The sequence below is a fragment of the Montipora capricornis genome, chromosome 11 (assembly GCF_036669925.1).
Source record: "Montipora capricornis isolate CH-2021 chromosome 11, ASM3666992v2, whole genome shotgun sequence".
Taxonomy (NCBI): Eukaryota; Metazoa; Cnidaria; class Anthozoa; order Scleractinia; family Acroporidae; genus Montipora; species Montipora capricornis.
In genome coordinates this window covers 5,294,124-5,305,597 of record NC_090893.1, presented here as the reverse complement: position 1 = coordinate 5,305,597, position 11,474 = coordinate 5,294,124, and the positions used below count along the sequence as shown (strand labels likewise).

Below are 11,474 nucleotides of genomic sequence, written 5' to 3'. Positions count from 1 at the left end.
TGGGTACAACATTGAGTTAGCCGATTAGGTCTATGTTTCTAAATTTATCACCCGATCTTCCGGTTTGTAGGTCTACAAGTTCGACCACAGGCAGCCCAAGCTTAAATTTACAATATATAATCTACTAAAATGCTAAAAAAAGATATTCACAATCTTAATCCGTATAAATAATAAAAAAAAATACGAAAAACTTCACTACAAAAGCATCAAATAAAATGATAATGTAGCATATTTAAATGATATGGAAATACCTGAGACAAAGCGTTTTATGCCCAAAGGGTTTGAATTGGGTGCAACATTAGGATTTATCACCCGATCTTCCGGTTTGTAGGTCTACAAGTTCGATCACAGGCAGCCCAAGCTCGGTGTACGATTTATAGACTTTGTATGGGAAAACATACTTTCCCATACCAAAGTCTATTATATCGTACACTGGGTTGGGCTGCCTGTGGTTGAACTGCGCTATCTTTCAGCCAATCATAGCTAGACTTTATTTCCTACTTATTCAGAAACCACACAAAACGACACACAGAACAAATATTTTCCCGCTGCTGTCGAATCTTAGGTCCACCTAGTCAGGTGTCTTGCAATCGCGAATTTCTGAGATAATTTTCCATGAAAATCTTGAAAAGCTGCTTTTGCAGTTATCCTGATCGGACATGCCAAGACGAGGATCAGAAGTCAGTGAAGGTAAGTGATTTTCCGAGAGTTCTGAGGACGCTTTCTACACCGTTCGGCTCAGTCTAATAATAACAGTGTTTTACGTTTCTATGGGAATCTGCGTTAAAATAACTTGAGAAAACCTTGAATGTAGAAAAATTTGTGAATGGTAAACTTTATATTAGTTGCTAACCAAGGAATGTTACGGAAAAAATTTGAGGATCCTACCTACACTAGAATTTGCCCAGCGAAAATTTAACCTTCCCTTACATTTGTCAGACGCATGTCTGAGTGAGGGTAAATTTAGAAGTAATGGTGTGGCGAAAGCAGCGGGTGGGAGGATGTCCATTGATATTTGAAACATGTAGCCCCTCAGGGCGGTGACAGCGCAGACCGTTGAGTTCGATTGAGTAATAATGAGAGAGGAATTTAACTTCTAAGGCCACAATAGATCCGTAAGAATCAAAACACTAAAATAACAATCAGAGGAATTAAACTTGTAAGGCTAAAATAAATCAGAACTTAAAAGTCAAACACTAAAATAACAATTGGAGAAATTATTAGTATTATTATCATTTTTGTTTTTTTTTTAATGGCGACAATAAATCAGCAGTCAAAGATCGAACCCAAAAGGGGAGAATTAACCTTCTATGGCCACAATACATTGAATGAGCAGTCAAAGATCCAACCTGAACAGAGCACCCAAAGGAATTAAACTTGTAAGGCCACAGTAAATTCTGGACTCAGAGGTCAAACACTAAAATAATCTGAGGAATTATTTTCTTTGGCCACAGCAAATTCAGCAGTAAAAAATCAAAAACTAAATTAGCAGGAAGGGGATTTAAACGTCTAAGGTCATGATAAATTCTGAAGACAAAGAGCAAACACTTAACTGACAATCGGAGGATTTAATTAAACCACTATCACCACAATAGATTCAGCAGTCAAAGATCAAACGGTTGTCCAGGGTTGTCGTAACGTTGGCATTTGGCCTTCGGGGAAACACCTCCTTGTGCTGTTGGTTCGACAAGGATGGGATGTTGAGACATTTGCAACGTGTGGACCAGATGATGGTGTGGTCAGGTCCCGATGCCGGTGCGGTAGATCTTCGTTATTTAAGGTTTTTCCGCCAGAGGGTCTTGTTCGTGTGACGTCCTCGCCGCCATATTGATGCACAAAAGCAGATTGAAGATCTCTCAGTACATTGTAGCTTCCTTTGTTCATCCACCAAGTCGTACATTTTTCCATTGTTATTGGTGTCTCTAGAGGTTGTGTGAAAAACGTCCTATAGGGAGCGACAGACGACAACATACCGGGTGGATAAGTGTTTGAGTTTTGCATTGGTGGGAAGTCGACCGCCTTGCATGATTTCGTGAAAACTTCATTTGACTTGTTCCGAAACACGCAGAATCGACTCGAGGAACAGGGAAGCGGGAAATCAGTTCAGCTTTGCTGCCATTTTTGGCAGATAGCGAGCATGAAGACGAAGACGAAGAACTTCCGTCGACAGTGAAGTGAGATTTTCCCAATGACGATGGCGAGGGCCTGTGGCCTTCGAATTGCCACGCGGATGCGCCATAATAAAATTCGTAAACAGTAAAGGTACTCCTTACAGGAAACTAAAGAGCTCACAGAATAACCTCTGAAAATAGGAATTACTCCACGCGACAAAGGCAGAAATGAAATGCAGCGGATTACAGGACATGTAGCTCCAAAGAGGCCACCACGTGATAGGCGCAGGATACGGAGACCGAGGGGTCAGAGGTTATCTCTCGTAAACATTTATAACTTTAATTTTATACTAAAATATCACTGAAAGACCAGGTGAATTTTCTTTGGAATCTTAGCATCCTGGAAATGGTCCCTCTTAAATCTCCTCTTAAACCCCACTGTGAACGTCCAACCACAGCGACTCTGTCAGACAAGTGTTTTCCAACAATTCAGCACAAATCAAACAATGAACCAAATTGGTTTCATATGAAACCACTTTTTTTGGAGTAGAAGTTATCATATCATTGATTTCAGAGGGACCTGGACCGTCTGAGTGAATGATATTGACAAAATGCCTAAAAATATTTCAAAATTTTCGAAATCTGCCCTTTCGCAGCGGAGTTATAGAGGTTTGAATTTGGCCAAAATCCCATACATTCACTGTAATTTAAGCTGTGTTTGCGCCTCGACCAAGATGGCGTCAGAAACCGTGAAAAGGTCTATTTTTAAATTAATGCTCTTTAATGCTAATATTATATGGAGGAACTCAATTTCTTCATTTCAAGTTTCAAGACAAGAAGATTGATCCTTTGCACATGTGGTCACTCAATCAGTCACAGGCAACCAAAACTTAATTAATTTAACACTGGTGACCCTTAGTGTGGTATGGCATAAGTAAAACTACTGTATGTGTTTGTATTTATAGGAACTGATGATAGTAATGGGGTGTATGGATTTATCCGAGATCTGTTAGTGGACGGTAAAGATGCCTGGTTTGTCAATGGGACGGGACGCTATGGTCTCAACTGGTGCAGAGCTCTTGATTGTTATGCAGATTACAAGGCAAGAAAAAAACCCCAATTCAAGAGCAAGAATCTCACCAGACAAAAATTAAGCAATCATCTGAGATCAGCCCTTCTGAATTTTTACAAGAAGGATGGCGCAAAAGAATATATGGAGTCTAAGAAAGTCAACAACAAGAATGAAGTTGTTGAAAGGCAGTTTCAAATGCCTTCCAAGTTGTTTAAATCCTTTTTTGGAAGTACAGTTCCTTCAGATGAAAGCGAGCAACAAGATGAGCAGGAGATAAACAGTACCACATCTGAGGTTAGTCAATGTGAGGGGCAATGATTCCTCTTTATGTTTGGCTGGAGCATTGTAATGAAACTATCAACCATCACTGGTTGACAGCAGTTTCACTTGTATAGAGTCAGTGTTTTACCCTCTATGAACTTGCAAAATCTAAACCTTGGCTGATAAAGGACAAGTTGGAATTTCTTTTTTTTCCATTCTGCAAGGAATTTGCAAAGTTTGAAGGTTCACCTCCCTAATTAATTCAAAGGTGGGCCTCAGCTGCCTTTATTAGACAAAGGTATCAAAGCTGCATGTATAAAAAAACCCAGTGAATAGTTGGAGAAGTTGTTTGCATTCCACCTGGCAATTAAGGGTACATGTACTTGAATATTGAGAGCATAACCTTTGCTTCAATTTCCTATTAAAATGTCTACAGGTATCATTATTAGGTCTTGATTGGTTTTATTTTTTAAGGATGAAATAGATGTCCAATCAACTCACAACTCAAGTGATCATGGATTTGATGAAACTATGGATCAGTCTTGTGTTGGTAAGGATGATGTTCTCAGTTTTATTGAAACTGTCTTAATTAATACAGTACTGCCTGGAAGTATTGACCCCTCGGCCTGGAAGTATTGACCCCTCGGGACGAGGCAATACCTCGTCTTTGCCGCGGGTAGTGGTCGCGCGCCACTGAGGTTTGCACATTTTTTTCCCTCGGTAAAACCGAGGTGCAATGTGCCGCGGAGAGAAAAGACGAGGCTTGCCGCGGGAAAGAACAATGATCTGCTGCACGTGTAAAATAAGCAGAAGACTGTCAAGTTTTAGATCTCATGGTGTGAAGAATCGATTCTTAAAGCAAGAAATTGTAATCAAAATGAGAAAGTGCGCGATTTCCGTAAGGACTCAAATTTTATTATCTTTACATAATGTAAAACCGAAGACTTCTGTACTGTAAAGATACAAAGATACTGTTATTTAACTACAGTGTAAGCGACAGCTGTGTTATCCAACCAACGAAACAGTCGTTGTTATCCAAGCTGTAATACTCTATGCGTGCGTGAGAGATTTGTTTTGTTTCGAAAAAGGTTCGATTGTGTCTGTTTTTGTCCAAAGCTGACCTTATTTTATTTGGAGACTTGAAATTCAAACTGGTGCGATTGTCTTCGTTTTATCATCGCCATTTTGGTGAGAGGCAAGTACGGTATTCCTTCCACATATTCCAGTTATTGTGAAACTTGTCAAATTTCAATCTTAATTGATACATTCTTCCGAGTCATCGGACCCTCTGTCGGTACTATTTTGAGACTTGACGTACCAACGAATAATTTAAGAATGGTTTCTTTTTTCATCTCTTTCATCAGCAATAAATTGTTATGTGTAATCACCCTTACAAAACAGAACACTATTTTAAAACTATTTTTATGCTATTTTTGAGATATATTTAAAATATATTTGGAACCTATTTGGGAACTATTTTGGTTGTTTATCGCAAAATATGATTTAAATACTATTTAAAGTCTAGTTTTGATGCAGTTTTGAACTGTTTTTAATGGTTTTTTAACCTAATTAAAACACATTTGAAAACTATTTTGAAAATACATGAAAAACTTATCCATCTCTGCAAATAAGGCTCCAAATAGGTTTCAACTATGTTTCAAATAGTTTTAAATATTATGACAACCAGCCTTGTAAAGATTTAAAATGTAGTTGTAATGCCTATTTGAAAGCTAGTTCAAATAAAATAGCTTCAAAATAGGTAAAAAACAGTTTAAAATCACCTTTTTAAGTGCATCATGTTCCTTTTGTAATAAGGCCGATTATGAGAGCATCAAACAAGGTTTACAATCTGTTGATGATATTAATGTCACAATCTATAGAAACATCAGAATAAAAGCTTTAAATTCTTTTCCATTTCTCCGTGTACAGATAAAGGACATTGTTTAAGCAAAGTACATATATTACGAGTAGTGAATTAACTCAAAGAATATCGCATTCACAATGGCATGCTTTGAATAAGACCAAACCTTGTTATACATGTATTGAAGGTTGAAGTTAAAGCTCATTTTTTCAAGGCACCAGATGAAATCAAATCCTAAAAGGGCACTTAAACTTTGATTATTGTCTCACTGGCACATTCAGTACTATTGCACAAAATTCTCAAGAATTTCAACTCACTCAAGGGACCCTCAAGTTGAATCATTGAGTGGAATTCGTAAAGATTCCCATAAAATCCCAGCTGTACTTTAGCATCATAGAATGAGATGGACTAGCTTAAATCATTTACATAGCTCTTTTATCAGAGACTCTGTACATCTAAGAATAATCATGCAAAGGTTTAGTCTCAGGTGTCAAATTTAGGAACAGTCAATATAATATTCATGTTCAAGTGTGAGATATAATATAATGTTTACGTAGCTACATGAAAGATACATGTAATTGGCCGTTAAACCATAACATCATCGTATTTTGCAAGACATGATCAAGATTGTTACTTGAAAGACAGTTCAATTGAGCCCACAGAGTTTGGTTAAGGTCACTGGTCACTATTCAGACACTGTTACACTAAATTGCAGTCAATGTCCGTAATCTTGAAGACTTAAACATTTTTGGCCTGGAAATTCAATAAAGCCTGGTCAAGCCTGGCTTGAATCTTAAGGCTTGGAAGGCCAGACTTTTTTGACCTTCAGATTTCTTGCATTCAAATACAGACTGTATTCACTCACATGAAAAATTATTCCAGCATCAAGCTCATTATCATGATTCGAGCGTATACTCAGCAATTCAAAAGTATACCTTTAAATTATTCTTTCCAATTTGAAATAGTTATAAATAGACTATTTTATCCCTATTTTGAAGCTTTATGATGGTTGCCCATTTTAAATAGGTATTAAATAGGTTATTAAAAATTTGTTTGAAAAATTTTAATGATTCGAGTATACTCAGCAATTTGAAAATACCTTTCAAATACTCCTTTCAAGTTCAAACTAGTTTTAAATAGACTATTTTATTCCTATTTAGGAGATTTATGAATGCCATACATTTGAAATAGATTTCAACTAGACTATTTAATTACTATTTTTGTAAAGAATATTTCACAACCACTTTTTAAATCATCAACTTTTTCGTAGTTGCCTTGTAATTAGTATTTAAATAGCATATTTTAAACTATTTTGAAACGTGTGGTGTATAAATAGATTGCAAATTGGAACCTATTATTCTGAGAAATAGATTACAAATAGCTGAACTCATTCTATCAGTGGTCATTAACTAGTGTTTAACTTCTATTTAACTACATTTTAAATACATGGCACTATTTTTCAATTTTCGCAAAATAGGATTAAAATAGAGTATGATGACCTGAAACTAGTGTGCAAATAGTTAAAATAGCATTCAAACATATTCAAACCAGGTTAAAAATAAGGTTGGTTTGGTAAGGGCATAGCAATTGCAGCATGTTGACAGCGCATGGAAATCAAATCTAGGAATAGACTGTGATTAGTGGAGAAATGAAGTATCTAAATTATCTGAACGCTCATTGTTTGCATACGAATTATAAAGACGCAAAAACCAGCAAGCGAAACAAACTTGGGAAATTTTGAAATTTCACCTAAAGAACGACATAATTCTTAACTTGACATAGTCTGATGTTCGAACCATCTTTGCTCACGTTGCGCTTTCACAAGTAACTCTGTTGGCAGCCTGCCGTCACTCGTGATGAATTTGCATTTATAAGCCACGCCAATGATCAAATGTTAACCAGAGCGCGAAAACAATCTTTTCAGTTGAGATGAAATAATTTTCTACTAGTTCATGGGTTTGGTTTCCTTGGAATGTTTTTCTTTTTGTAATTTGTTACTTGTAAACAACTTGGAAAGTAATACCGCAGTGTAGTAAACCATAAGAATAATATTTATATAAGTCTTACTTTTGAACCACGAACGGTTGGTCATGCAAGGTTTTCGAGGATATGTTGAATGTGCTTTGTATTAAAATTCTCCGTGACCAGCAACCCGATATTTCAGTCAATTTAAAGTGAATCTGCAATAATAACGTTTTGGACAGTGATTAGCGACACTATCTAGCTTGAGAAGTTTTATGCCTTTTAACACGGGTTTTGCAAGAGCGGGTCACCCAGACCCTGGACAGTTTTGTATATATATTGTCAAAACCCAGTTGTGGGCCACCGTACTCTCCGGCTGCAGGATATCGAGATAATAAATGAATGTTCCGAGCGCTGAGCTGCAAAAAAAAGCAGACACATTCTCCCATAAACTGAAATGAATAAAACTTAAAAATGTGATGACGGCGAAGTCCACGCAAGCGGGAAAAGCGTCCACGAAATCGACTCGTTGGACCTTCGAATGAACAGTCCACAAGAAGTCTTCGAAATTATCACTGCAATCAAAACATGTCACAAAGAAGGTTTCAAATGTGGTCGGAAGATTCTGGCTACGGATATTCTATTCGCATGTTAAAGGAAAGTAAGGCAACCAAGGTCCATGACGATCGGCTATGATCCTTGATCTAAGTTCGCAATTTTCAACCAAACTTGTTCAGTTCCTGTTCTTCGGTGGGATTTCAAAATTATAATCTGGCTTATCGAAACACAAAGTCCACGGAAACCATTTACAACTCTAAAGCTGAATTTTAATTACTGAGGGTTTACCTCGGTTGGCTTTTCCTCGGCAACTTTGGAGCCTAGCCGTAAATTTCCCTCGGCAGAAATGTGGCCTACCGCGGGAATACCGAGGGAAAGTTGCGACAGGGTGACGCGGCAATGACGCGGTAAAGGCATCAATACTTCCAGGCGGTACTGTAGTTCCATCAAATACGTTATATAATTGTCAATTGGGTTCCACTGAAGGCGTGCTTCACTCATTACTGGATCTTGAGACTTGCATGGTGTTATATCCAGTTAACCCATTCACACCTCAAACAAACGAAATGCCAAAAAAAACCCTGTAATTTCTGTCTTCTGTTTTCAAACCGAAACATTCTGGCCAAACGAAAATGCCAAAACAGAATCGCCCTAAAACTAAGAAATGCTAACTTTATAACAAGCAGGTGATGAAAAAACTAGCTGATCTGCATATATAACGAGGCAAAGGCGCAAAAGCAGGATTACACAAAGGAATCTATGGCTAGAAATACAATGAGCTCGTAGGTGTTAAGGAGCGCTAGGGCTGACAAAGCGAAATATGCGAAAATGAAATGACACAAAGCTGCTTACAAAAAATTGAAAGTATTCCTTCTGTTCAATGAAATAGATGTCCAATCAACTCACAACTCAAGTGATCATGGATTTGATGAAACTATGGATCAGTCTTGTGTTGGTAAGGATGATGTTCTCAGTTTTATTGAAACTGTCTTAATAGTTCATCAAATATGTTATGTAACTGTCAATTGGGTTCCACTGAAGGCATGCTTGGCTCATTCCTGGATCTCGAGACTTTCATGGTATTATATCCAGTTAAACCCATTCAAACATCAAACGTCCTATGACACCCCCCATTTACAGCCTTCTCAAAATACTTTTGAGGAGCAGGTCATAAGGAAAGTGGAGACGGTTTGGTACTAAGGGCACCCAAGCGAGTGCCCAAAGGACACAAGCTTCTAGGGGGGTCTGGGGGCATTCCTGGAATGTTAGTTAAATAAATATTTCATGTGCGCGACGCAAAAAAAGTATTGCAGACGCAAATTTGTATGTCACACAAACTTTTTTCAAGCTTTTATAATATCTCCTGTGACTTCACGTTCGAGCTATTACAAAAAGTGTTGTGTCTGACTTTTTCTGACTGGAAGGAGACGGTCAAGCTTTCTGAGGAGGCGGCTCATTGAGCCGTCGACCGGCTGGTTTTGAGAAGGCTGCATTTATGAGTAAATTCATCTGGTGTTAGATAGTAAAATCTATTACATGTAAGTGTCCCTCTCAGGGGTCAATGGGTTAAGCATTTTTCTTGGTTTAGGTAATTGAACAACTCATATGGTCCTTGCCCTCAGTGCTTCTTCAAATGGAGGTGCTGTAAGCATGACTGTCAAAGCCTATTGTCAGTACCTTGCAGACAGTGCTACCCTCTCTTGGGAATAAGTGGGGCTTGGCCTGAAACAGTAAGCATAGGTACAAAGCAACCTGGTGACAGTTTTTTGTACTATAAGTGTAAAAATACTACCCATACCATTAGTCAGCCACATTTTTGCTTTGCTCTTCAAGCAAGTACCTTGAGTTGCACTCTTTAAGATCGCTTTTTTCCCACCCTCCCACCCAACTGGAAGCTTTGTCTCCTTTAATTGCTATGGCTGTGCTTTGCCATGCAAATTCTTTTATCATACTATTCTCATCTATTTTATTTTAGTTTGGTTATTTTGTCTCATGGTTCGTTATGTACATTATATTATCACGCATGTTACCACCGTTAAAAAAAAAAACAAAAAAAAATAAGCTAAATTTAGAAAACTCAACACTAGGAGTGTCCATTTACATTTCTTACTTACTTATTGGTGGCAGGGAAGTGCACCCTGGGCTGCACTTTACCCCACAGTATGTAGGACAGCCCTCCTTGGCAACAGGTCCGGATTGCTTACTCCAAGATGGTACAACTCACCATCTGACCTATTCTAGATCTCCTTCCAGAAGGGTGCCCCTCTTCTGGTCCACCCTATGTTACATTCTAACGTATTTGCCTCTAGAGACACCGCTACTCTAGGGGGTCCTCCTAGAGACACCGCTACCCTAGGGGGCATAGGCTCTACCTTCCCTGCCACCCAAATTTTGCCAAAAAATAGTGATTAACATAATAATTATAATTGATTTAAAAAATAAATAGATAAAAGGAGCATTTGTGTTCCTCCTTCTCTAGTTTCACAAGCCTTGCAAAGGGTGAGGGGAGGAGCAATCATCATTACCCTCAGTTGCCCATGCCCCTCTCCTGGGCATGCGAATATCCCCCGCGGCTTTCTCCCCTTTTTATGTCACTGACCCTTAGGGACTCATTAAGTGTCCCATGAACATTTAACAAAGAAATTAAGAAATTGCTTATTTTGCCATCAAAAATGGGGTTGACTTATACACGGATAAATATGGTAAAATGAAAAACCTCAACAGCCCGAAGTCACAAAATGTTGAACCACTAGTTTATTTGTTTATAACTGGAGGTGGTGGTGCTGGGAAAAGCCATTTGATTAAAACAATTTACCACACTGTAGTAAAAACCTATAGATATGCTCCAATGAATCCTGAGAATCCAACAGTGTTACTAGCAGCATCTACGGGAGTAGCAGCAATAAATGTTAATGGCACACACAGCATCCGCAATACCTAAAAACACAGGTGATGATGTGGGGGAAAACCCAGGTCCTACAATAGTTGTTATCATTGATATAATAGATGAGATATCAATGGTTGGTAACACTACTCTCCTCCATATTCATCAACGACTGCAGTGGTATAAGTATAATTATTGCGAGCTCTTAGTGATTTATGCCAGCTACCTCCAATTCAAAGAAAATTAGTTTTTGATAATTATGCAAATAATGCTTTTAATCTTTGTCACACAGTGGCTGTCGGATCAATGATATCAAATATCGTAGGACCTGGATTTTCCTCCACATCATTCGCTTGCCTTATAAGCAATGGGATGTAAACATTATAGCACATAATTTGTGTAAACCAAAACATCACCTCATTCCACAACTTGTTTTAATGTTGGCAAGTAAAACACATTTAAGTAAAACATCATAAGTATCATATTCCAAAATCGCCCTTGCACAAGTGAAAAAGCATCCTTGGCTTTGACAAAATTGTTATGACAGCTGATCCTTGATCGGTATTGTTCGATCGTTGTTCCCATGCTGGCGGCTATTAGCAGACAACAGTAAGAGTACGAAATAGAGTGCAAGACTCTTATTCAATGCAAGTATTTTTTAGAGTACAATAACTCTTTTAGTTTGAAGTGTAACCCACACTGATAGTTCAAGCCGATAAATACTGGCTTGTGAGATACATGTACTTGTGAGATAGTTGTGAGATA

General features: G+C 38.0%; 1 protein-coding gene across 1 annotated transcript in view; it reads left to right on the top strand.

Annotated features, from left to right (window-relative positions):
• Positions 1–443: 443 nt before the first annotated feature.
• Positions 444–11,474, top strand: part of LOC138023032 (uncharacterized) — an 84,796-nt gene continuing 73,765 nt past the window's right edge. Inside the window, exons 1-4 of the mRNA XM_068870065.1 lie at positions 444–690; positions 3,077–3,477; positions 3,919–3,994; positions 8,715–8,780. Of these exons, the coding sequence (XP_068726166.1) occupies positions 660–690; positions 3,077–3,477; positions 3,919–3,994; positions 8,715–8,780 (574 nt within the window). The 5' untranslated portion in view covers positions 444–659. The remainder of the gene's footprint in view (positions 691–3,076; positions 3,478–3,918; positions 3,995–8,714; positions 8,781–11,474) is intronic.